Source organism: Zalophus californianus, chromosome 15 (genome assembly GCF_009762305.2).
Source record: "Zalophus californianus isolate mZalCal1 chromosome 15, mZalCal1.pri.v2, whole genome shotgun sequence".
NCBI lineage: Eukaryota > Metazoa > Chordata > Mammalia > Carnivora > Otariidae > Zalophus > Zalophus californianus.
The window spans coordinates 60,901,259-60,928,798 of record NC_045609.1 but is presented as its reverse complement, the minus strand read 5'-3'; the positions used below and the strand labels follow the sequence as shown (position 1 = coordinate 60,928,798).

The window sequence follows — 27,540 nt, the reverse complement described above, 5'->3', positions numbered from 1 at the left end:
AGCCCAGCAAGAGGCAAGCTCAACTGGTCTCTGCCGAAGGAATGAATTAATGACTTAATTTTTTTAAAAAGGGGTTAGCGCCAAGCTGGGGGTAGGGGAAAATGATTCAAGGCAGAGGGGTGAGCTGAGCTCCTTGGAATGTTATCTTCACAGAACCGATCCTGGGTCGGGCTGATGTAATGAGGCAACCTATTAGAAGAATCTCAATAGAAAATAGGTCAGTTTCTTCCTATCTCTTTAAGAACTAGAGGCTTCGTTTCCGCGCCTGCGCATTGAGAGAGTAAACACCTTTTTCACCTCCCCATCCCTATTGCCCCAACCAGCTGCAGCCTCCTCCCATACTCCCCTTCTTCAGGAGAGGTAATGGTCCGTTCCAGGGCGCCCGGCTCGTTCTAGAGGGTGGCGAACATAAATGGTACGCTCCATTACCTTCATCACCTTCCGCTTTTCTCGTATCCTCTGTTCTATTTCCCCCTACCAAATGAAGCTCAATAGGCTAGCCCAAAAGAAGGCGGGGGGGGGGGGGGGGGAGTCGGGCTGAGGGGACCGGTCTGAGCCGGTCTCCGGCGCAGGCGCAGTGCGGATAAACAGGAAGCGGGCGGTGGAGGCAGCGGTGGAGGAGAACTAGGGGCTTCGGGGGGCAAACAGCGAAGAACTAAGATTATCCGGAAGCATCAGAGGCTAACTGCGAACAAGAAAAGGAGGTTTGGCTATCTGCCTCCAGGGGACGAGAAGTCGCGGCCTCGCTCTCCGTTTAGGCTTCCGGCTCCCCAGCTTAGGCTGAGGCAGCGGCTGACAAAGGGCTCGCGCCGGTGCCGCCGCCCTTTTCATCCGGGCATTCGGGTCCCTGCGGAGAGGGAGGGGGAAGGGTAGAGGGGGAGGGGAAGGAGCAGGAAGGGCGCGCGCTTGGAGCCGAGGCCCTCTCCAGGGCTCCGGGCCGGCGGCCCAACGGACGGAGGCCGAGGAGGACCCGCAGAGGTGGCGGCGGCCGGGGGCAGGAGGATGGTGCAGAAGGAGAGCCAGGCGGCGCTGGAGGAGCGGGAGAGCGAGCTCAACTCCAACCCTGCCGCCTCCGCGGGGGCATCGTTGGAGCCGCCAGCAGCTCCGGCCCCTGGAGAAGACAACCCAGCCGGGGCCGGGGGAGCAGCGGTGGCCGGGGCGGCAGGAGGGGCTCGGAGGTTCCTATGTGGCGTAGTGGAAGGTGAGCGCTCTGGCGCGGGCTGGGCGACAGCGTCCTCCGGTTCCGCCCCGGTACTAACACATTCTCTCCTCGTGAAGGGGATGCTTTAGGAGGCTCTAAAAGGGAGTCACTCCTTTGGCTCTGAAACCTGACCCTGCTTAGACGAGGGGAGAGGCGCGACGGTGGGCAAGTCTTTCCTCACGCTCGCCTCTCCCCTCACGTTGTTATGCAGCGTTGAATTCCCCTCTGGCTATTAACTGGCCAGACCCCACCCGCCTTGGGCTGGAGCCAGGCCTGCTCCTGCGGAGGCGGCGGTAAGGAGGCTGGTGTTAGGCTCCGAGTTGTACGTCTTTGTACCTCGGGATCTTGTTCCTTAGGGTGGTCTCTTCAAATGATGAAACGTATGTAGTGCTGCTGACCTCACCCTTTGGAAAAAAAAAATCAGCCCACACAGATGTACTTGTATTCCTGGAGTGAAGAGACGCACGGTCGGCCTAGGGTTTTACAAATTCCCCTTTGCTTAGTTTTGTTTGTTTTTTGTTTTTTTCTGGCCAGCCCCCACGCCCCCACCCTTTGGAGTTTCTTTAGTACCCTAGAAAATTGTCCTTTGCCAACTGCTGTGCTTTGGCTTTGGGGGATGAAGCTTTGACTTTAATAGTATCAGAGATACGGAATTTTAATTTAGGAACTGCAGAAGAGGATTAAAAATGCCCTTCTGATTCTCCCTTCCCATTTCCAAAAGATGCCGGCTTTTTTTTCTTTTTTCTTTTTTTCGTCTTTGGGGAAAATGACCTGAAGACTGTCACAGTTTATGAATATAGTGGACAAATATTCAACTGAACATTATATGGAACTATGAGTAACTTGTGTTATTGATTTTTCCTTGCAGAATGTACTTTAATTTTCTGAAGTCTTGGCTGTCTGCTTCATTAGTTGTCTCTAATATATGACGGTGTGCATAGGGGTAATGCTGTATAAAAATTAGGAGAAATAGAGGGTTGCTCTATTGGCTGACAGCTTCAGCTTTTCCATTGTTAGCATGTATATTCATTTGAAGGATGGGTGGTGGTTGTGGTATTTTAGGTAAAGTTTAATTATAGGGGAGAGCAGACTAGTATGTAGCTACAGTAAGGACTGATAATTCACAAGTTAAAGGTCTTGCAGAATTTGGGGGAAAGACAAAATGGAAAACTACTTATGTATTTGGAGTCAGTGTTTTTGAAAACATGATTGCTTTGTGTGACTTAATCTGTTGGTGTATTCATTGGGCTTGTTTCCGTGCAGGGAGAGTCTAGAAAAAGTATGTATTTTGTCATCACAGATGTTGGGGTAGAGGGTTGAGTAGAAATGCTAGGGGATATAGAAATTTTAGAACTAGACCAGAATGAAGCTAAGGAAACTTGCCTGCTACATCTTCAGTAATTATGGAGAAAATCTTGTGGTTTAAATAAGTTGGTTTGTTTTTTTTCAGAATAGTAATGAAAGGAACTACTCAGAATAGAGTTGTCTGTCATCTATTGTTCCTTTTTCCCTATGTATTTTTTTCTTGGTGACTGAGCACCTGATTGGGGGGTAGTTCTAACTTGGTGCCATTCTTAAAATCAGAATGAAGAAAGGAAATAACTGTAGGTATTGGCAGGATTCCTTTTTAAAAAATTTCTTTTCCTTACAGACCTTTGTTGGTCATAACTCATGTAATAGCACTGTTGCCTTTTTGTGGTGACAGTTAACTGAAACCATGAACCTGACTCTCAGCAAAGTTAGGGTTTCTGAAGATAAAATGTTTCTTTTATATATTGAAGCAACTCTAAAGGAGTGTTTAATGCCTATTCCTTTAAAAGAAAAGTGATAATGCCAAGTGTTGTAGGAAATCTAGAAAGACTTGTATAAAATTTACCTGATGTTTTAAATTACTTATAAGCGGTAACACTGAATTGTCAAGATTGATAGTGTTGCCGTTTCATACATAGGTATGCAGTGAATTTTTCTTTGGTTGTCATTGTTCTTATTTGTGGCGCAGAGTAACCATCCTGTCTAGAGATTGGAGTTTAATGCATTACAGAAATTTCAGTTTTAGGTAGTCTCTTAAGTGGACTGTGTGTGTGTATGTGTGTGTGTGAAGAGCATTTTGGGTTCATTATACAATCTTAATCGTAGTACTCCTGAGAGGTTGTCTTTACCTCTTGCAGGTGATTAGACAGAGGTGGAAAATAAAGGTTAGGCAAGCTGTAGGGTGTGATTAGCACACAAGGGAGCTGCAAAAACCAGCTTGGTGCTTATACCACTACTTAAGTTATTCCTCTGCAGATTTCTTTCCTGCAATATGTGTTGGTACTGCTTTGCCCCCTTCTGGGACAGTGGAGCAAGTCACATTCTTGATTTTCCAGTCGTTCAGACCTTTGCTCTGGAATTGAGACTACTTGAGATTCCTATTTGGGCCAGCTCCACTGTTGAATTTGTTGTGAATGTAGTTTAAGGCATTTTTGGACCCTTTTATTATATCAGGAACTTAAAAAAAAGGTTATCATAAAATTAATTCGGTCAGATTTTTTTCTAATTCTCTTCCTGTTTTTTTTTTTTTTTTTTTTTTTTTTTGCCCCTACCTTTTTACTCTCCCATCTCCACTCTAAAGTCAGTTTAAGTTCTCTCTCAAGTAGTAATTGTTACTATAAGCGGTTTGGGATTACTTTGCTTCCCCTTCCTCTGTTTTAAGATTGAGATCTTTTAAAAAGTTAGGTTTGGGGCACCTAACCCTAACTGGGTCAGTTAGTAGAGCATCCAGTTCTTGGGTCATGAGTTCAAGCCCCACATTGGGTGTGGAGATTACTTACAGAAAATAATGAAAAGTTAGTTTTAGGGGCGCCTGGCTGGCTCAGTCGGAGGAGCATGTGACTCTTGTTGGGTTTGTGAGTTCGAGCCCCACATTGGGTGTAGAGGTTAAAAAAAAAACAAAAATTAGATTTAAATATATTTGGTATTTTTTGGCAGTGAAAAGAGATGATGTTATAGGTGTTTTAAAAATAGCTATTGTATAAGTAATAAGTGTTAATGGTAGAAAAATCAGAAGATTTACCTAAGCAAAAAGGTTACTCCCTTTTTATAGGGAGTCATTTTATAACATCACCATCCAAAGACACCTTAATGTTTTACTAAATAGCTTTCAGATGCTGGTATATTGTACACGCTTTTTTACAAAATGGGATTGTACTGTATGTTTTGTAATCTGCTTTTCTCAACAGTTTACCACATTTTGAAACTTGAAAATAATTTCATTCTTACTTTGAATCTAGGATTTTATGGAAGACCTTGGGTTATGGAACAGAGAAAAGAACTCTTTAGAAGGTAAATTTACTTTCTGAAGGAGAGTCTTAAACCATTAACATTTCCTTTTGTTTGAAGAGAAACTAACACTGAGTAGGCCAGGTGCGTTTTGATGATTTCTCAGTTGCAGAAGTTAATTTTACCTTGGTCTTTTACCTCTTCTTCACCTATGCCAGGGGTTTTCAAAGTTTCTTGGGGAAACTGAATAGGTTTTGGGCTTCACCTGTGTCACTCGGAGCTGTTGTTTTTATTTAAGACTTTAATATGTTGACATTTCTTGTAATACTTAATTTTTTTTACATTTCTACTGGATTACAAAAAGGTTAAAAGCTACTGCCCCAGAATATTATTACCTGTTTAAGAGATGGAGATGCTCCAAGAAAAGGAAAAAATTGTGATTTATAGCCTATACTTGTTGCCTTTTTATACATATGTAATCTTCTTTTCCTTAAGGCTCCAGAAATGGGAATTAAATACATACTTGTATGCCCCAAAAGATGACTACAAACATAGGATGTTTTGGCGAGAGATGTATTCTGTGGAGGAAGCTGGTAATCTTTTTCTTTTTAATCCCTAAATTCAGAATATGTTAAGAAAACAGCTATATTTCAGATGTAGTTATACAAAAATTTTATTAAGTATTTCATTTTCTCTTTGTAGGTAGTTTCCTTTTCTTATAATTCTGTGTGAGTTGTAGTGCAGATTGAAAGAGTAGCACTAACGATGCACAGCCATGGTGTGATTCATGGTTATACCAGTCTGACTCCAACCTGTTTTGTAGTCATAAATTGTACTTTTTAACTTCTGTCAGTGGTCTGAACAGTAGACCACTGGACAAAAGGGTGCTGAAGCAGGTCTAGGCCTAGGGCAAGGCAGATGAAGCACCTGCCTTGGGTGCAAAGTTTAAGGGACTCCAAAAAAAATCAGTGGTCAAGATAAATAATATCTTAAGCAATTTTTAAACCAAAATTAATGCAAAAAAAAAAATCCATGAACAAGATACCAAAATTTTAAGTAAAGACAGGATCCATATTACTGATCCTTTTGCTTCAGACTCAAGTATGGCTTGGTCTTGACCACTTGATTACTTGTCTGTATTTAAAATAAAGACCTCACCCTAGTCTAGGCTTATACTAAAGTGAAAAGCCATCACAAACTATCCTTGCTATGTGTCTTATGTTGAGTTAAGTACATAAAATTTGTACATAAGGTAGTACATCACAGAACCTCCTTCTAAATTAGATAAGTGGTACTTTTCTTTGGGGACTTGTAAATGGGGAAACATTTTTATACTTGGAATTAAATGGTATACACATGTAGCTAACAAGGTACTTGGTAACAGAGAGTAGCCAAGGCACTGAAGGCAGAAAGTTTTCTTAAATTATGAAGAAGCAATTAAAATGTATTCCATCTCCATCTAGTATTGTTGCTTACTACTCTATATAATTTAAATGTGTGTTCAACTTAATTATTTTTTGGTGGTGCCGGTAATGAAATTTTATGTGATCAATAATCAAAATATACTCAAATGACTATCTTGAGATACCACTGAAAGTTATGTAAAGATACATCCTGTGGTATATAGAATAGGATTTTATTTTACTTAGGAAAATTGTCTATCACATTTTAAAAACTTAAAGGATAAGGATTGTTAAGGCCATCACTTAACCCTGGTTGTTAAGAACATGGTTTTTCTTTTTTTCAATTATAAAGTAGTTATATGTAGATTTTTTTATTTAAGAATGTCAGTTCAGAGACTACAAAAACAGAAACCATCTCAAATACTGTAGGAAATAAAAATGGTTTATATTCAATAAGAGAAGTGATGCTTAATTGAATATTTTTGAGAAATGGCAGTGAAAGGAAGAGAATGCTTACTGATTTTAGGGTGACATTAAGTCACATGAGGTTTGTGGCATTTTATATGGCCTGTTTTCACATTGGACATGACAGTTTGTAAAACTTAAGGGACTTTTCCTTTCTTGAGCTATTGCAAACTGGAGAAAATGACATCTTCTCTTTAGTTGAAAGGTGAAGGTTCTTTTAGTTTTCTGTGCTTTCTAAAAACATGGACTCTTTTCTTTAGAGCAACTTATGACTCTCATCTCTGCTGCACGGGAATACGAGATAGAGTTCATCTATGCTATCTCACCTGGTTTGGATATTACCTTTTCTAACCCCAAGGAAGTATCTACATTGAAACGCAAACTGGACCAGGTAACTTTGTTTACTGTTTCATTATTTGTCCCTAAATCAGTAAAGTTTTCTGAGTTGCTTTTATGAAGTTAAAGGGAAACCAAACTTTGGGGTTCCTGGGTGGCTAAGTTGGTTAAGTGTCTGACTCTTGATCTCAGTTCAGGTTTTGATCTCAGGGTCATGAGTTCAGGCCCCATGTTGGGCTCCACAATGGACATGGAGTCTACTTAAAAAAAAAAAAAGGAAACCAAATTTATTCTTCTTTGCTTTTGTACAATTTTTTTACTTTAATGCTCTTCACAGGAGGGTATTTTGTGAGTCAAGAGAGCTTTACTGGAGGTACCAGTGCTTCTCAGACTTTCGTTTGCATGAGAACTGCCTTAAAAGAAATGCTTAGAAGTGATTCTTAAAAGAATGCTGATAGGGTCCATTTCCAGAGATTCTTAAACTGACTTGGGTGGGAATACGGACTTGGAGTGGGGACTTATCTCAGAATTCAGGTTGTCCAGAATCACATTTTGAGAAACTCTGTATATTATTGGGTACTTGACTGAATTTGTGACCAGGGTTATAGAAACAGGGTTTTTACCTGTTAAGACATCAGTTTCATTTGTTGATATGGACAAGAGATATAATTCAGTCTGGAAATGGTTGGCTGGTTTCCCAAGATTAGAAGGAAAACAGACTAGGTAGACATGTAAACTGATTAGAATCTAAATTCTGCTTAACATAAAAGCTGCACATCTTGGGATCCCTGGGTGGCTCAGTCAGTTAAGCAGCTGCCTTTGGCTCAGGTCATGATCCCAGGGTCCTGGGATTAAGTCCCGCATTGGGCTCCTTGCTCAGCGGGGAGCCTGCTTCTCCCTCTGCCTCCCACTCCCCCTGCTTGTGTGCATGCTTGCGCGCTCTCTCTCTCTCCTCTGACAAATAAATCTTGAAAAAGCTGCACATCTTTTCTGGTAAATTTGCTGATACGTTACACACATAAACATGTGCATGTTTCTTTAGGCAAAGATTTATATTTTTTTAAAGCCTTTTTTTTTTTTTAGGGGCGCCTGGGTGGCTTAGTTGTTAAGCGTCTACCTTCGGCTCAGGTCATTCATTATCCCAGGGTCCTGGGATCGAGCCCCACATCGGGCTTCCTGCTCGGTAGGAAGCCTGCTTCTCCCTCTCCCACTCCCCCTGCTTGTGTTCCCTCTCGCTGTGTCTCTCTCTGTCAAATAAATCTTTAAAAAAAAAAATTATTTTAGAGAGAGAGGGGGGAGGGGCAGAGGAAGAGGAAGAGAGAGTCCTAAGCAGACTCCACTCTGATTGCAGAGCCTGACTTGGGGCTCCATCTCACAACCCTGAGATCACGACCTGACCTGAAACCGAGTTGGAAGCTTAACCAACTGCACCACCCAGGCACCCCGGCACAGGTTTATATTATTGATGGCATTAAGATGATTAAAAATTAATGAGGTTAAATTTCCATGAATATGCTTTTTTTTTTTTTTTAAAGAATGTGGTGGGGGCAGAGGAAGAGAGAGTTTTGTTTTTGGTTTTTTTTGTTTGTTTGAGAAAGAATCTTGAGCAGGTTCCACGCCTAGCACAGAGCCTGATGTGGGGCTCGATCTCACAAACCTGAGATCATGACCTGAGCAGAAATCAAGAGTGGGGTGCCCAACTGACTGAGCCACCCAGGCTCTTAAGAGGTTATTATCCTGTTTGTTCAAATAGTACTGCTACGTTCCTTTAGATTCATGGACTAGTTAGGTTTATGTGCAGAGATTAATTAATAGATTAATGTGTCTTTGGAACCAGAACAGGCCTAGGTTTTTCGCCTCTTGAGTTCACTTATCATTTGTGTTTTTGTATTTTTCTGTCTGTTTGGTCTTCTATAATCATCAGCCAAGGAGGTGTAGGATAGGCCATATTGAAGAAGCTTTGTTGGAACATACTGCATTCAAACCCAAATGAAAAATGGTTCTTAAACTTGTGTAGCTGTTTAACATAGAAAATATAAAAACAATAGGTTTGGCTTTGAACACCCTAAAGAAAATGTTTGATTTAAGTACAACTGTTAAAGTGTCTACTTTAATATTTGGAATCCTGTTTTTTATGTAAGCTCTATGCCCAGTGTGGGGCTTGGAACTCAAGATCCCGAGATCAAGAGTTGCCTGCTCTACTGAGGGAGCCAGATGCCCCTTGTATTTTTACTCTAAAATGAGCTGCTAAAGGGATGCCTGGGTGGCGCTAGTTGGTTGAGCGCCTGACTCTTGGTTTCAGCTCGGGTCATGATCTTGGGGTCCTGAGATTGAGCCCCATTTCCGTGCTGGTCTCCCTGCTCAGCAAGGAGTCTGCTTGTTTCTCCCTCTCTCTGCCCCTTACCCTGCTTGCGTGTGCATACGCGCTCTCTCTCAAAGGAATAAGTCTTTTAAAAAAAAATGAGCTACTAAAACATCTTGGTTTTTTTGTTGTTTCCTTTTACCTTTTTTAGGTTTCTCAGTTTGGATGCAGGTCATTTGCCTTGCTTTTTGATGATATTGATCATAATATGTGTGCAGCAGACAAAGAAGTATTCAGTTCTTTTGCTCATGCCCAGGTCTCCATCACAAATGAAATTTATCAGTACCTAGGAGAGCCAGAAACTTTCCTCTTCTGTCCCACAGGTATTGTATATAATAGCTTTATATTTAACTAGTCTTCTTTTAATATGTTACTTTCAGAGAATCCTGTATGGGTTTTACTGTGTTGTCCCCTCTCCCTTTGGTGGTATAGAAAGGTAGGAATTATTTTTCTAGAAGACATTTCTCAAGGCCTTACACTAGAGAAATTTTAGGGACTAATAAATGGCACCTAAACAAGCAAAAGATTTCATGTATTTTTAGTGCTGGAAGTATCCGAACAGTACATTTTCAGGATTGAAGGAAGGATAGTATTATCAAAATGAAAAACTAGAAAAAAACAAATTTACATTGCTTTTAACTTAGTCACTTCTCATTTCCTCCTACTTGTTCCTTTTTTCTGCCTGTGCATATCTGTATCCTTTTTCACTCTTCCCACTTCCATCTGGGCCCTTATTTCCAGTAGTCAGCCTAGAAAACTTGCCAATTTTCCCTCCTTTCCCTCCCCTCTAGGTCCTTCCATTGAAAATATATTAGCCTCTCTTAGTTCTCTCTCAAAATTTGGCTTATAAGAAATTTCCCCGACTTGATTTCTTTTTCAGGAAGAGATAAATAAGTTCTAAGAAATTTTAGTCTGAGTTTATTTAACTTTGTGTGTATGTCTGTTTTCAAGTATTATGAACTGTGAACCTTATCTCAGTGGTCTGATACTACATGAGTACTCAAATAATGTTTAATAAGATTATGTGGGAAATATTCACTGCAAATTACAATTTACTTGCTGTTGAATACTAATAGCCGTGGGCATAATGTTGCATTCTTTCTGTTATGATATTATCAACTTGTTCTATTTGGGCTCTAATTGTTACTGAGAAATGTAGGCAGTTCAGAAGTATGTAGAAAATGCTAAAAATTTCAATTATTTCTTTAGTAAACTTGTGTTTTTAGTGACTGTAGGTTAATAAGGCTCGATCTGTATTATTGGAGGAAGAATATCAGATTTTATGAATTGAGGCACTTTTGTTTTTTTGAGTTGATTCTTTAATGAACTACCCACTTCAGGATTTAGAATTGATAGACATTTTCCCCCCATTTAAAAACCCATGACCATTTTACTCCTGACTATTTTACTTAATTTTTCCCTCCTACATTAGAATATTGTGGCACTTTCTGTTATCCGAATGTGTCTCAGTCTCCTTATTTAAGGACTGTGGGTGAAAAGCTTCTACCTGGAATTGAGGTGCTTTGGACAGGTAAGTCTTTTAAGATTTATACAGTAAAACTTTAGATAACTAGAACTTAAATAAATTGGTTGTTCTGCTTAATTGGATACTTTTTGAAAACTGAGCCTGAACCAGAAAACTTTGTTGTAAAGATTCTCTTTCTTTTATGAAGTATACATTCTTCATTTAGTATAAAAAACATCTCTTGAGGATTTTGCAGTGAATCTGAGTATTGGTTGTTGATAAATAATAGGGAACTGGGCTAAAGGGTATTGATCTCAGCCTTAGAGTATTTTATTTTATCAAATCAAAGCTATCATGCTCCATTGTCAGCTAGTAATCACTACGTTGTATTATAATGGAAAAAAATTGTTCACATGAAAATTTGTTTCTTAACGTATCAGTTTGAGGAAGCCTGCACAAACTTCTTATCTTTTTACTACTAATTCCATTTCTAGTAATGTGATCTGAGGGATTACTGTGGGCAGTTGGGTAAAACTGAGTAAAAAGACGTGTTGCTTTGAAAAGAAAAATTGTTAGAAAGTATATATATAACAAAATACAATAAAAAATTGAATGCAGTATATTTTGAAGAGTCAGGTTTGAGGGTCTTTTAACAAATGGTCATCATTATTTCTAGGTCCCAAAGTTGTTTCTAAAGAAATTCCGGTGGAGTCCATTGAAGAGGTTTCTAAGATTATTAAGAGAGCTCCAGTAATCTGGGATAACATTCATGCTAATGATTATGATCAGAAGAGACTATTTCTGGGGCCATACAAAGGAAGATCCACAGAACTCATCCCACGGTTAAAAGGAGTCCTTACTAATCCAAATTGTGAATTTGAAGCCAACTATGTTGCTATCCACACCCTTGCCACCTGGTACAAATCAAACATGAATGGAGTGAGAAAAGATGTAGTGATGAGTAAGTAGACAACTTAATCTTTGGGGGGAGAGCTGGAGTTAAACTAGAGCTGTTGGCAAGTATGTGTTCCTTTGTCATCATAATTTAAGAGGTTTTTAAAGTGTGTTGTTTAGTCCTGTGAATGAGATATATATGTGATTAAAAGAAGGGCTGAGTGGCTTTGGACAAATTATTTAATAACTTCTTGGCCTCAGTTCTTTGCTTCCCCTTTTTCCCCAGTTCTTTGCTTCCCCCCCCCGCCCCCAGTTCTTTGCTTTTAAAATGTGACTTAGTCTTTGAAATCTGAGTACTAGACAAGTAGTCTTTGAGTGTTCTTGTTATCCCTAGAAGTATTCTGATTCAGTTTGTGTTTTCTGGTGATTTTTATTAAATGGGATATTTAATTTAATTTATTTGAGAGACTGAACATGAGCACAAGCCAGGGGAGGAGCAGGCAGAGGGACAAGCAAGACTCCCCGCTGAGCAGGGAGCCTGATGCTGGACCCAGGACCCTGGGATCATGACCTGAGCTGAAGGCAGATGCTTAACCGACTGAGCCTCTGAGGCACCTCACATTCATTGACATTTAAACACATATTAAGATGTGGCAAGTGCACCTTTCTGGCACTAAGATGCAAAGAATAAAGTAGTCCCCACTTTTGAAGAACATAGTCTGGTTTTGAATAAAGCATGTAGGCGACTGTGCTGTTTTTTGATAAATGCTGAGGTAGTTGTCTACAGAGTGCTGTGGGAATTACAGAGGAGAGACTGTTTACTTCTGCTAAGCAGAAGTGGTGGTAAGAAACAGTCTCATAGAGGAGGGAGTATTTGTACTTAAACTGCATCAAAGTATGCGTAAAGGTTGCTGGGCCTTAAAGTGTTGGTGGGCAAGAGATGAAAACACTGGACACTGAAAATTTGAAGTTACCTGCATTTTGGCCCATTTAGGAGGTGTGGAAATGTCACATTATGATGCTTTGGGTGTGGTATGTAGTCGTATAGTTGTGTTTTTTCCTGAGTTTTCTACTCCTACTTCCAAATCTGTTTATTGGGATAATGCCTCCCATTAAGGCTCATTGTGGACTCTCCCCATTAAAAAATAAAATTTCAGTCTTCTCTGTATATATGGCACCTACCTCCTATCTCTCTTTTTTTAAAGATTCCATTTATTTGAGAGAGAGCACAAGCAGGGGGAGCAGCAGGCAGAAGGAAAGAGAGAAGCAGGCTCCCTGCTGAGCAGAAAGATCGATGTGGGGCTCGATCCTAGGACATCAGGAATCATGACCTGACTGACTGAGCTACCCAGGAGCCCACGTCTACCTCCTACCTCTTTTAAGGCAGAGCATTAAGCACATTAAGGAGTAGTAGATACTAGCCAGACTGGGCCGTATGCAGGGAAATATGAAGGAGAGCTAAGAATAGGAGGGTTTTGGATACTAAGCCAAAGAGTTCAGACCTTATTTTTTTTTTTTTTTAAGATTTTATTATTTGACAGAGGCACAGCGAGAGAGGGAACACAAACGGGGAGTGGGAGAGGGAGAAGCAGGCCTCCCACGGAGCAGGGAGCCTGACGCGGGGCTCAATCCCAGGACCCCGGGATCACGACCTGAGCCGAAGGCACACACTTAAGGACTGAGCCACCCAGGCGCCCCCAGACCTTATTTTTTCTAACACTATCCTGGTTCAGAGCTTCATTATGTGCTTATTATCTGTTCTTATATGTGGGTTCTCTACTGATTTTTCTCTTCCCCCCTCAATACAGTTATTAATTTGCTGCTTATTTTTTCATAATGATTTGCCCATTAAGTTATAAGTCTCTGAAGGGTTGGGAATGTTTTCTTAATGGAAATCATAGTGCCTTAAACCTCACATTCCCAATGATCGGTACACAGTGAACATTTATGAATGACTTTTCCAATGATTCTAAACTTAGTGTTTTGTATTTCAAGTGGGATGTTACATGTAGCAATGCATTTAGATGACTTACAGGTGAAGTGGTTCAGTAAGGTTGTGTTTGCATTTTTACGTTTAAGTTTTGTTCTTTTTCCTATTTTTTGTTTACTAGTTGTACTATAAGAACTGGTGTTTTGCATTTGTCCCTCTCATCAGGAGGCTTTTGTAATCAAAACTGTTTTTTGTGTTACCTTTTTTTTTGCAGCTGACAGTGAAGACAGTACCGTATCGATCCAGATAAAGTTAGAAAATGAAGGCAGTGATGAAGATATTGAAACTGACGTGCTCTATAGTCCACAGATGGCTCTAAAGTTAGCTTTAACAGAATGGTTGCAGGAGTTTGGTGTACCTCATCAGTATAGCAGTAAGTTTGACCCTTTTAAGGGAGTTAGATCATATGGTTGAGTCCTAAAGTAAGGAACATTTGATCATAGGCCCACCAAACAAAATAAAATTTAGGAAGGGATCTAGAGAATAAGGTCTTTAAAATCTTAACTTTTGGTCTTAAGTAGGTTTTATCTTGATGGAATGCTGATTTGTTTTAAAAAAAAATGTCTTTTTTGAAATAATTGTTTTTAGATTTAGATCTTCAAAAGAGAAGATAATACGTATTGGCATATATTTAGGGGATGTTTATCATGTTTCTTTTTTCCTCTTTTCCCTCCCTACCTCCCTGATGGTTTAGAGAAATTGCGCTTTTTTTTTTTTTAAGATTTTTTTTATTTGACAGAGAGCAAAGTAGGGGAAGCAGCAGGCAGAGGAAGAGGGAGAAGCAGACTCCCAACTGAGCAGGGAGCCCAGTGCGGGGTTCAATCCCAGGACCGTGGGATCATGACCTGAACTGAAGGCAGCCGCTTAACGACTGAGCCACCCAGGCGCCCTATATTGCACTTTTCTCAGGGCTGAGTATTATTTGGAATCTCAAATTGAGGTTCCAGTTACAGACATGATAAAACATTTCTCAAAAGACAAGTATCATATGATCTCACTGATATGAGGAATTTGAGAAACAAGACAGGATCATAGGGGAAGGGAGGGAAAAATGAAACAAGATGAAACCGGAGAGGGAGACATACCATAAGAGACTTTTCTTTCAGGAAACAAACTGAGGGTTGCTGGAGTGGAGGGGGGTGGGAGGGATGGGGTGGCTGGGTGATGGGCATTGGGGAGGGTAAATACTATGGTGAGCGCTGTGAATTGTATAAGACTGATGAATCATAGACCTGTACCCCTGAAACAAATAATACATTATATGTTAATTAAAAAAATAAACATTTATCTAGATCTGATTTGTTCTATTTCTAACTCCGATTATCTTTGTGGTAATTTATCTTTGTAGGTCGGCAGGTTGCACACAGTGGAGCTAAAGCAAGTGTAGTTGATGGGACTCCCTTAGTTGCAGCGCCCTCTTTAAATGCCACAACTGTAGTAACAACAGTTTATCAGGAGCCCATTATGAGCCAGGGAGCAGCCTTGAGTGGTGACCCTACAGCTTTGACCAAGGAAGAAGAAAAGAAACAGCCAGATGAGGAACCCATGGACATGGTAGTGGAAAAACAAGAAGAAACAGACCACAAGAATGACAATCAAATACTAACTGAAATTGTTGAAGCTAAAATGGCTGAGGAATTGAAACCAATGGACACAGATAAAGAGAGCATAGCTGAATCAAAATCCCCAGAAATGTCTATGCAGGAAGATTGCATTAGTGATATTGCCCCTATGCAGACTGATGAACAGACAAACAAGGAGCAGTTTGTGCCAGGTCCAAATGAAAAGCCTTTGTACACTGTGGAACCCGTGACTTTGGAGGATTTGCAGTTGCTTGCTGACCTATTCTACCTTCCTTATGAGCATGGACCCAAAGGAGCACAGATGTTAAGGGAGTTCCAGTGGCTTCGAGCAAATAGCAGTGTTGTCAGTGTCAATTGCAAAGGAAAAGACTCTGAAAAAGTGAGTATGCTTAATTTATCCTCCTCTCTAGCCTGGGTGGGTCCCCATGCTGATGATACGGAGGAAGCCTTTAATGAGTATAACTCTCTGAAAATTGACCACATCTTAGAATATGCTCTGTAAAGTGGATGTGGACTCTGCTGATTCTGGTGCATAGAGTTCCATAGTTTGACCTTAGAGTGAGGAATGAAGGAAAGTCATTACAGTTGATTATTTTAGAAATGTTTGTCAGTTTGGGGAGACACAGACTTACTGCTTATCTGAAGAGTTTAAGCCCACTGATCCTTTAATGTTTAGGATAAGTTGCAGGTACCTGATTGTACAGACAGTTTATAATTATGTTTTAGGTTATTTTGTTTTTTCTTGCAGTTTTTTGAGTCATATTTTTATTGATCTTCAATAGATTGAAGAATGGCGGTCACGAGCAGCCAAGTTTGAGGAGATGTGCGGACTGGTGATGGGAATGTTCACTCGGCTCTCCAATTGTGCCAACAGGACAATCCTTTATGACATGTACTCCTATGTTTGGGATATCAAGAGTATAATGTCTATGGTGAAGTCTTTTGTACAGTGGTTAGGTAGGTGCACCAGGAATAATCTCTTCCTCAGATATATTGTTCCTTAAAAATGAAAAAAAAAAAAGATTATCCCACAGGGAGAAAAATATTTAAGGAATTGACAAATTTCCAACTCTTTAAATTCTTTGCTTAGATTTCTTTCAAAGGTATAGCCTTTGTTGGCAAACTTGAGATGCAAGTCTCCATAAATACATCAAGCACATTAATTTTTCTCCCTTGGGCTAATTCAGCATAAATATCTTTAAAATGTGTTAGAAAAGTACTGACTTTTAACTTGCTCTGACTGAATGCTTCCTGGATGGAACCCTATATGGCACTTTATCTGATTTGGAGATGAGACACTATGAATTGTGACTGGAAGCTCTCTGCTGCTTGCTGTGTCGTGGTAACGTTAATTGCTGTGTTTAACAGAACAATTGCTGAAATGACCTAAGGGGCCTGGCAAGAGGAAGCTATCCTCCCAGCCCTGTGCGCATGCGAGCTTTAGTGGTAGGCTATTCTGGTGCTACTTGGTATTATTTCACATGGCTTTTTCTTTATTCCTCTACCAAGTAATTGGTTTTAGCAGGGGATGAAAATTGCAATCCCCTGAAAATTCTCTCCTTAATTAAATGGACTTCTGTATGTCTCTTTTGAAAACTGATTTTTTTTTTGGGGGGGGAAATTCTCAACAAACTTGGTAAAAAGCACCAGCATGGCCAAGTTTCTCCAGGGACCTCATTTCATTTCCAGGTTTTCAATCCAGCTATAAGGAATATGTAATGGACTTACATACAGCACACAGCAGGCAGCAAGGCTAACTGACATGTCATAGTTTTCATAGTAGTCACAAATACTGTGATGGGTTACTTGGTCTTTGTTGTGAAACAGTTGTGTGAAACATTGTGAGCTTAGATTAAGAATAGTAGCAGTGAGATTTCTCACCTTCTGCCTATACTTTTGGACTCTTTTTTAAAGATTTTATTTATTTGATAGAGACAGTGAGAGGGAACACAAGCGGAGAGAGTGGGAGAGGGAGAAGCAGGCTCCCCGCGGAGCAGGGAGCCCGATGCAGGGCTCGATCCCAGGACCCTGGGATCATGACCTGAGCCGAAGGCAGACGCTAAACAACTGGGCCAACCCAGGCGCCCCTGGACTCTTAAATATTAAAAGAAAAATAATAGCTTTCCTTTGACACAACTCATTAGCAGTTAAAAGTAGTGTCTCTGTTAGTTTGAAAATAACCTTGAGTTTCTGTGTATTTAACACAACAGCTAGAGAATTTTTACCTCTTGTTAAAAGGCTCCCAGACACCTCTTTTCTGTGATGTCCTCATTTAGGCTCAGGAAAAACCTCTATATTGGTTATTGGATGACAGCATTTGCCTTCTAGGCTTCTGGCCAGGGAGTTATAATTAAATCTCTTAACAGGGATTTAAATCTTACGTTCCCAGTCTGAAGTCTGGATTCTTGAGCTTGGGAAAGTATCATAACATTTGATATTGAACTTTTAATTCAAGAACTATTAAAAATTAAATTCCTGATTATATACAGTATTGTTTCTATTTCCTCTCAGGTTTTATTTCTGTACTGTGCAAATATGGGGCAGCTTTCCCAAATTGTGTAGATAGCTACTGTACGATCTAAAGGTCAGAGCATCTTAGAAGTTTTAAATAATTGTCTTGGCATCCGCATAGCTTTACAAAAAAGCTCACGACAAGGAGAGTATTTTCATGGATCTATAGTAATTTCAGGGAGTTACTGATTAGAACCCTTTGTTTTCCTCCTCTCTCCAGTCCAGCTGGCATTCAGTCCTTTAAAGAATGTGGCTATGCAGTACTTTTGATTACTAACGACTTCTATTATCTTCTTCCCCATTGTGTACAGATGGGAGAATCCTCAGCACAAGTGTCTACTACTATTGGATGGACAGCGGCAGATGTTCACAGCGCGTCATGATTAATTAGTTTAAATTGAAAGGTTCTATCTGTGAGGTAGCTCAGATTTAAGGGCAGTAGGCATGAACTGAAGTCACGTTTGCGCAGCGACTGAGGCATTAACCATGTTTTCATTTACACAGCTCTTCGTACATGCAGCTTTTTATTGTAATAGTTGGAAGTGCTAGTTATGTTGTAGTCTCAAAGTGAGGGGTAGGGGAAATTGGCTGATCTTAAAGTTTGAGAGTATAGTATTTTTCTGCAGTGCAAATTTACACTGAGCTATGGAATGGGGCACATGCTCTTAGCCTAAATTTTGACCCTATTTCATATTTATTTTACAAATTTACATATCATGTATGTTTTCTTAAAGTACCCCTACCCCTAAAAAACGACAAAAACGACTGGATATAATCTCTTAATGGGCCTGAATTGTGAACAAAAAAATTGGTTTGCTTTGGGACTGTCTGACTAGCACACTGTATCTTGTACTGATGAGACTGTTAACTTGAACAGGAGGTAGAATGCTGTCTTCAAATGGAAAAGAACTATATTGCGCTGCTTTATCTTGTCAGAAGACTAGGCAGGTGATTTTGATTTGGCCTCCAAATATTTGCTTTCAATTATTCCTTGTTAGTTTCCTTTATTGCCTCAAGTTGGTTAAGTGGTGACCTTAGTGCTGACTTCTGGACCTTACACCCTGCTACTCTGTGCATGTGTTCAGTGCGCTGCAAAGATTATAATGGTCAGTCAGAAGAGCCAGATACTGTCATACTTTTCAGAAAAGTATGTTTCAGCTCTGGATAAATTAGGAGCATCAGTTGGCTCTCCTTAGTTCTTAAGAATTTGTCTGACTGCTATTATTATTAACCAAGTCTAAATTGGATTGTCCTTGTTAGAAAAAAGTTTTCATTATGTTTTGTTGTCAACTTACTGAACAATTTCTTTTGTTTATTCTACCTTAGTTTTCTGACAAGATTAATCCCCCTCTCCCCCTTTTTCCCTTCCTTACCCTTCCTTGTAATGTAAAATGTGACTTCAGACAGGTTTAATTCCTTCATGGGCTGTGATAATAAAATGTCTTATCTATCTCCTTCATTTCACTTCATGGTTACTGTAATTTCACTACAGAGCAAGCAGCTGGCTTGATTTTTTTTTTTTTTTTTTACAGCTGTATCTAGGGAATATATAAACTTGACCCAAACAAACTTGAGACTGACTTCCAATAATTAAAGGGTAGAACTCTTTACAGTGATTATTCATTGATCAGAGGAAGAAACATTGGTATTGAAATTCTATTACAAATTAAAAAAAATTATTATCACAGCCTTGTTCTGAAACCCTGGATTATTATTGTTAGAGAGCTATTTCCACAAAGTGTTTGTTAGTGTGTTGGACGTTTGAGACCCCAGGAAATCCCCTTTCTCGTAACGTTCTCCGCTTGGATCTGATCTCAACAGGGTGTCGTAGTCATTCTTCAGCACAGTTCTTAATTGGAGACCAAGAACCCTGGGCCTTTAGAGGTGGTCTAGCAGGAGAGTTCCAGGTATCAATATGAATTCACAACTGAATTGACATTTTCTTTGTTTTATGAGAAACCTTATGTTGCGCATCAGATGGCTGGAAGGATTGGTCTGCCGAAGGCTTTCTAGTCCCAAATTCAATTTAGTTACATAGCTGGATTTTAAATCAAATTTTCCTCCTCTTTCACAGTAATTTCTGAAGGAGATGCTGCCAATTCCCCCCGCGCCTGCGAAGCGCAGCGGCTCTAGGTATACACTTCACATTGTTTCTTTGCAGGTCGCACACCATTTTAATCTGCGCCCGCAATGCACAATGCGCGCATGCTTGTCTGCCAGTGGAAACTCCATGAGCAAAAAGGATGAATAATTATGCAAGTGAATGGTGAAAGGACTTTTGGATACTTTCCCAATTATTTTATAAATAAAACTTGTACTCTAAAGAACAGCCTGTTAATGAATTGGAACAAAATAAGAAGCTTTTTTTGGTGTTGAAATTTGTTCATGGACTTTTCAGGTGCTCTACTTTTCTCCCCCCAACAGGTGCTCTGCTGCGCGCAGCAAACTGAAGCGCATTGCTTTGGGGATAAAGCGTCTCCTGGACAGATAACCCTCTTCAGACCAAACCTCTCCTCCTGACATTCTATTCTGCCATCTTTTAGTACAGAGATGGTCTATATAAGATTGGTTTAAAAAAATAGATTTGTGATACTGGAATAGATTTTTTTTTTTTTTACTATAAATTTAAATCCCCATTAATATGCCACTAAAGCTATGTAACTCAGTTTGGGTAATTTCTATTCAGAAGCACCCCCTTCCCCCAGCAAAGAGGTGTTTATTTTAGTAAAGCATAGTACACCCCTCTTCTTTAGGTCTGCCTGCAGTAGCCAGTTAATGTTAAGTTGGTAATCTGCAGTGCACACCCATTTAAAGAAATGGATATCTTCCCAACACTAATCCATCTTCTTTTTGTTTCTTCCCACAGCGTTTGCTGCCAATTGATGGGGCAAATGATCTCTTTTTTCAACCACCCCCACTGACTCCTACCTCCAAAGTTTATACTATCAGACCATATTTTCCTAAAGATGAGGTAATTGTCTACGTACGCACTTGGTATATGGTTATGGTGCTCACTTACTACTTTTCCTTTGAAATCCCTGGTTAAAAGAATCAGTTGTGGTGCTCTCTTTGCAGCAAAATTGGAACGATCCAGAGAAGATTAGCATGACCATGACCCCTGTGCAAGGATGACACACAAATTGTGAAGCATTCCATATTTTAAATTTCATTTATTTATTTAAAGATTTTATTTATTTGACAGAGATACAGCGAGAGAGGGAACACAAGCAGGGGGAGTGGGAGAGGGAGAAGCAGGCTTCCCTCTGAGCAGGGAGCCTGACGCAGGGCTCGATCCCAGGACCCTGGGATCTTGACCTGAGCTGAAGGCAGACGCTTAGACTGAGCCACCCAGGCGCCCCAATTTTATTTATTTTTTAAAAAATTTTTAAAAGATTTTATTAGCATGGGGGGGGACGTCAGAGGAAGAAGCAGACTCCCTGCTTGAGCAGGGAGCCCGATGAGGGACTTGATCCCAGGACTTCAGGATAATGACCTGTGCCGAAGGCAGTCTCCCACCCAACTGAGCCACCCAGGTGCCCTGTGTTCCTTATTTTTAAAAGGGAAGAAAAAAAAAAGTAGCTCTGTGTCTTCAAAAAGGTACTTTAGGTAGAAAAGTTAAGTAAAACATCAAACACAGGAGGGGTGATATTTAAGGAAGAACCTGATAAGGAACTTAGACTCATAACATCTTGAGCTAAGTCCTTTAAGTCCTCCTTTATGAAAATCAGCTAAATTGTATTTAGAGTTGGAATTAATCAGTGTGTCCAAATGATACGTTGTCCTTGACTGATTTTCTCTATTAGTAATTGTGTAATTTTCAGTTGTGAAGTATCAATAGGCTGTTGATAATCAGCTTACAGGAAACAGCAAGTCTCTTTAAAGACTAACATGTTTAAAACATTTTGGACATATACAAAACTGAGAGACTCAACAGCATTATTTGCTGCATTTTGAATTCACTGCTTAACTACCTAAAACTATCCCCTGTGAAGCAATTCTCTGTTTACTGTACCATACTGTTTTCTACTGATACTAACAAATACGATTCTGTAAATAAGTTTTTATTTAACAAAGCAGAGGTGATATTTATGACAGGCCAGGCATTTTGTTACTCCCTATCCTAGAAGTCTAGTCTAACTTACGAGTCTATTGTTAAATTCTGTTGCTGTATTTCTTGCTTTGTTGCTTAACTAGATTATATTTTCAGGCTTCCGTGTACAAGATTTGCAGAGAAATGTATGACGATGGAGTGGGTTTACCTTTTCAAAGTCAGCCTGACCTTATTGGAGACAAGTATGTGATGAAGTATTTGGATTTGTTGGATTTGGGAGTAGCATTTCATAGCCAGGTTTATCAGGTTGAGGGGAAATGATGACTAGAAATAAAGTTTCCTAGAAATCCCGCTTTAGTTTTAGTAAAATTTGAATATATTAATGGGTATTTTCAGTTTCTTCTTACACCAGATGTAGTTTCCATAGATTGCCATTCAAGTACATTAGACCTACATCACTGAAGTCTAAAGTTTTGTGTTAGAAACTCATTCTGCCCTCTTTTCTTCTGAGCAGGTTAGTAGGAGGGCTGCTTTCCCTCAGCCTGGATTACTGTTTTGTCCTAGAAGATGAAGATGGCATATGTGGTTATGCCCTGGGCACTGTAGATGTGACCCCCTTCATTAAAAAATGTAAAATCTCCTGGATTCCCTTCATGCAGGAGAAGTATACCAAGCCAAATGGTGACAAAGAACTCTCTGAGGCTGAGGTAATAACAGGTTTAGAAATTATACTACAGTAATTTTTCTGAAATGAAGTAAGCAGCTATATCTTAAAATCTCAGTACTTCCTAATTTCCTATAAAAAAGAATTCTTGCTTCTTGCTGCTTATTAAGCGTGATACTTTTTTTTTTATATCAGAGCTGTTTTTTTAAATATAATTAATTAGAGCATGTGTGAGCGGGGGGTGGGGGTGGGAGAGCAGAGGGAGAGGGACAAGCAGAGCCTGTTCCCAGAGCGGAGCCTGACACAGGGCTGGATCCCATGACCCCTGAGATCTCGACCTGCGCCAAAATCAAGAATCAGATGCTTTAACCAACTGAGTCACCCAGGTGCCCCCCACTTAAAAAAAGATTGATTTATTTATTTAAAGGGGTGAGGGCAGAGGGAGAGAATGACTCCCCACTGAGCATGGAGCCCATTGGATACAGGGGCCATGGTACACTTGGGGCTCAATCCCGTGACCTGAGTTGAAATCAGGAGTTACACACTTAACTGACTGACCCAGCCAGGGGCCCCCCTTAAGCATGGCATTTTCCATTGTTCCCTCAGCATGATGGAGTTTTTTTATTTGGAAGTGTTACAATACTTCCTCAAGTGAAAACAAAATATAGACAGAGAACCTTTTTTTTTCCTCCCTGTTTTGAAGCACCAAACTTAAATGGTCTCTTCTTTGGGGACTCAGCGCAAGTTTAGGTAATTAAAATCTCTCATTTGCTTGGTTGTCAGGCGCTCACTTGTCTTCTCAGTAATGTATTTTTCATTGTAATAAAGAAATAATAGGGGTGAGCTGCTCTAAGAGTCCGTTTTCAGATAGGAGCACTTTTTTTTTTTTTTAAAGTAAGCTCCACACCCAGCATGGAGCCCAGTGCAGGGCTTGCTGTCATAACCCTGGGATCAAGACCTGAGCGGACATCAAGAGTCAGACGCTTAACCAACTGAGCCACCCAGGTGCCTCCAGATAGGAGTACTTGTCATATGTCAGCCCTGTCCCAACTTCAGTGAATTTTTCCTCTACAGTTATTTTGGTTTATACATCAGCATATATATATTTAAAAATAGTTCCTTTTTGATAATGTTTATGCTCAATAAATACTTTCAGATACATATTTGGAACCTTCTTTTTGTGACATTTACTTTTTTCTTCCATGTTGTTCTCTTCCCCTTTTCTGAAATTCTTTACTTCTCATCCCCATACAAATGTACTTATGTTCTCTTACAGTTTATTACTACATTTTACCTTCTGCCCCTAGCCAGATGGCTGTGTAATAAGAGGGTGGTGTGGGTGGCCTCACTTACTCGGAATTACATAGATATTATAACTACAGCGTACTGATTGAGCTGTTGATGTTTTACTATTTCAAATCTGATAATTATAGTTTTCAGCATAGGAACATATAAAGAATAACCAGGTGTCTGCTACAACATTTTTTTTTTAAAGATTATGTATTTGAGAGAGAGAATGAGAGAGAGAGAGAGCACAAGAGGGAAGAGGGTCAGAGGGAGAAGCAGACTCCCTGCTGAGCAGGGAGCCCGATGTGGGACTCGATCCCGGGACTCCAGGATCATGACCTGAGCCGAAGGCAGTCACCCAACCAACTGAGCCACCCAGGCGCCCTACTACAACATTTTTTACATGCACATTTTGTGCAAGCAATACAAACTTAAATTTTTTTTAATTTTAAATATTTTTAGATTTAGCAAAGATAATACAGAGTTCCTATATTGCCCCTTACCCATTTTCTACATTTGTCTAAGTCTTAAGAAACTAACTTTGGTGCATTATTATAAATTCCGCATTTTATTCACCTATTTTTCCCACTAATGTCCTTTTTTTGTTCCAGGATCCAATCCAGGATACCACATTACCTTTAGACAAACTTTTAAAAACAAAAATGCTAGAGTTATAAGCTAATTAATTCTTCGTGTGATAATTACATAATGACTGGAAGAGTTATTGAATGTTCTCCTTTTTCTATTGCTGTGTTCTGTAGTTGGGATATAGATATATAAATATGAGTAGCTGCCAAAAGTCAAGAGATTCTTTGAAACTTTTACAGAAAATAATGTTGAGTTTCCATGAAGAGCAGGAAGTGTTGCCAGAAACTTTCCTTGCCAACTTCCCTTCTCTGATAAAGATGGATATTCACAAAAAAGTAACTGACCCAAGTGTAGCCAAAAGCATGATGGCTTGCCTCCTGTCTTCACTGAAGGCTAATGGTGAGTACGGTATTTGTGCGGTTGCTGGTGTTTGGGGCTAAGTGGGGACAGGATAAAAAGTAAATTACGGTGAATTTACATTCCCTTCCCCACCATTTATGGTTTGGCTTCTGAATTATTAGTGGTGTGAGAATTGCACGTGTATTAGTAATTGGAAAATGCTCCTCTTTTACACTATAAATGCTTATTTTGAGCTCTGTTGAAATGAGACATGAACACATGAGGTTAAGTTTATTTTGCCAGGAGACTCACTATGATAATTGAAAATTAAATGAACCTCGGGGAGAAACTTCATTTAGGAATTCAGAGTTGCCAATTTTTTTGAGTTTGCCGGATTCAACCTTCAGAAATAACTTTGCTTTATATTAGTGGTATGAAAACTTTTTCTGTAAAGGGCTTGATAATAAATATCCTAGACTTTAATAATTAATTAATTAATTTTTAAAGAAGGTAGTAGGAAGGGAAAAATGAAGGGGGGAAATAATTTATTTTATTTTATTTATTTATTTTAAAGATTTTATTTACTTATTTTGACGGAGAGAGACACAACGAGAGAGGGAAAACAAGCAGGGGGAGTGGGAGAGGGAGAAGCAGGGTCCCTGCCAAGCAGGGAGCCCGGGATCATGACCTGAGCCGAAGGCAGATGCTTAACGACTGAGTACACTCTATGCCCAGTGTAGGGCTTGAACTCAAAGTCACATGCTCTACCTAGTGAGCCAGCCGGATGCCGCTATATATATATATTCTTTTTTTACACAACCTTTGAGAAGTGTAAACTATTTTTACTACTTGTGCAATACAAAAATGGGCAGCTTGTTTGAGACCAATCCTTAGAGGGTTGTTGATACATGGGAATGCACTTATTTTCATCTTTGTATCATTTGAGTCAGTGGTGTCACCTTTGTGGAATAATTTAAACAACTCTGTCTGAAGATAGCATAATTCTCACTGTTGTGCTTGGGACAGAATCACGCAGGTATATGAGGTATGTCTTAGAATATACAACATATTCTGATTATATTGGCTTGTGACGTAGGCTGGAATGGCCTTTGCCCTGTGGGCCCTTCAAAGGTACTTTATATTAAAAACATTAAACAGGAGTGCCTGGGTGGCTCAGGTCATGATCCCAGGGTCCTGGGATCGAGCCCCGCGTCGGGCTCCTTGCTCCGCAGGGAAGCCTGCTACTCCCTCTCCCACTCCCCCTGCTTGTGTTGCCTCTCTCGCTGTGTCTCTCTCTGTCAAATAAATAAAATCTTAAAAAAAAAACAAAAAAACATTAAACAGAGGTGTTCTTTGCCTTGCTCCATGTATTTTAATTTGAGGTTTCTTACAGCCTTTTCCTCAAAAGATTTTCTTTCTGGGGAAGAGTTTCACTGACAATTGAATTTTTTTTACATTGAGGTATTTTTGACAGTTAAGAATTGTATATATTTAAGTTGTACAATTTGATGATTTGAAATACATCGTGAATAATCACATTCAAGCTAGTTTAACATATCCATCTCTTAAGATAGTTGCCAGTGCAATATTTGGTACTGATAAATATTAATATTCATTGAATATTAATATGAATTTTAAAAATTGTATGAAATTTAGGAGCTGTTATAGACAAGTTCTATTATCATCTATTTGAAATATATTGAAAATTCATCACAATTCCTAACCATGATTCTAACTGACCTTTACATTTTTTAATATTTGTTTTATTTCTAGGCTCCCGGGGGGCTTTCTGTGAAGTGAGACCAGATGATAAAAGAATTCTGGAATTTTACAGCAAGTTAGGCTGTTTTGAAATTGCAAAAATGGAAGGATTTCCAAAGGATGTGGTTATACTTGGTCGGAGCCTGTGACATTTGTTGGCACTTTGAACTGTCCGAAAGTCTCTTAACTTCACCTGGTGGGTGGTGGTTGGGGTCTTCATACGGTTGAGCCTCTGGAATGGCAACAAATCAGCCAATTGGGATTGGAAACGAAGACTGTAAAACTCACCAATCACACTTTGAGATTATTCACTGGTTGGAAGATAGTATTGATGCAAATCCTGTTTGAAACAGATGTGGGCCTCCTTTCTGGGTCTTGTGTTAGGTGCCAAGACCTCTACACGGGCTTATAGGGAGGGGGTCTTCAATAAATGTAGTCAGCACTGTGTTCTGCATCCAGTGTGGTTGCATTTCTCATCTAATAAGAGTAATCAAAATCATTTGTCATCCTCTTTGGCTTATTGAATGAAATGTCTTTCATTCCTTGGGGACATGTCAGAAATGAGATTTAGTAGGTTTCAGAGGCTTCAGGGTAGAGATTCCAAGTGGGATGGGTTTTAAGCTGAATAAATGATTTTAATTTGGGGCAGTTTTTCTGCTCTTTGTAAAGCCATGGCCAATTGTCTCTTGTAGTGACATTGGTTCAGGCATGTTGTGCTTTTGTAGGGACAAATGTGCAGTTGTTTGTGGCAAAAGCTTAAAAATGGCAAACTTGTAAATTTTTGTATATAAACTAGTTGTAACCTGACTTTTGTGTTCACTGTTTTTGTAATTTTTTTTCCTTTTGAAAATGAAAGGGTGTGGTTCAGGATGGCACTTTGAATAATGTAAATCAGTGGAAGATTGATTTTCTTTACTTTTCCCTTTGTTTTGTTTGATTTGGTTTTTTTTTTTTTTTTTAAGTTTTATTATTTTTGAAGTGCCTCCCACCTAGGGCTAGGCCATGACCACTTTGGGTACGAGAGCCTAACTTCATGGGACTCAATCTGTTGCAAAGTGCAGTCACTTCTGGAAATTAACCTCGATGCAGGTCAGCATGTGAAATGTTAGTTTTGACATCTATCAAGTAGGGTTCAGGGACTGATTGGTCCCATTTGCCCTGAGATCAGTTGTCCTTTAATGTCAAGACCTGTTACAACTGGTTTTATTAAATCACAGTCTTTAATTCTTGCATGTTTGTATCTAATTTTTAAAAGAAACAATGAGCACACTTTAACCAATGACTTATGGTTACCCTTTCCTTTTTCCTTTAACCACAGATTCTGGAAGCTCCATGTATTTTAATTGAGATTTGGTGTTTTTAGGGGTTCTGAGCATGAGGCT

At 39.7% G+C, this 27,540-nt stretch overlaps 1 protein-coding gene and 1 non-coding gene across 2 annotated transcripts; both read left to right on the top strand.

Moving 5' to 3' along the window:
• Positions 1-202: 202 nt before the first annotated feature.
• OGA (O-GlcNAcase) lies at positions 203-26,603 on the top strand. The gene is made up of 17 exons (XM_027591160.2): positions 203-217; positions 929-1,201; positions 4,471-4,522; positions 4,955-5,052; positions 6,588-6,718; positions 9,177-9,348; positions 10,458-10,556; positions 11,167-11,451; positions 13,589-13,747; positions 14,723-15,336; positions 15,740-15,914; positions 19,290-19,375; positions 20,335-20,439; positions 21,676-21,761; positions 22,034-22,226; positions 24,298-24,457; positions 26,171-26,603. The coding sequence occupies exons 2-17, from the start codon at positions 1,003-1,005 to the stop codon at positions 26,305-26,307; spliced, it is 2,751 nt and encodes a 916-aa protein (XP_027446961.1). The 5' UTR covers positions 203-217; positions 929-1,002; the 3' UTR covers positions 26,308-26,603.
• On the top strand, positions 20,522-20,630 carry LOC113923977. The gene has a single exon (XR_003520482.2). It is a non-coding gene; the product is annotated as a U6 spliceosomal RNA (small nuclear RNA).
• Positions 26,604-27,540: the final 937 nt, after the last annotated feature.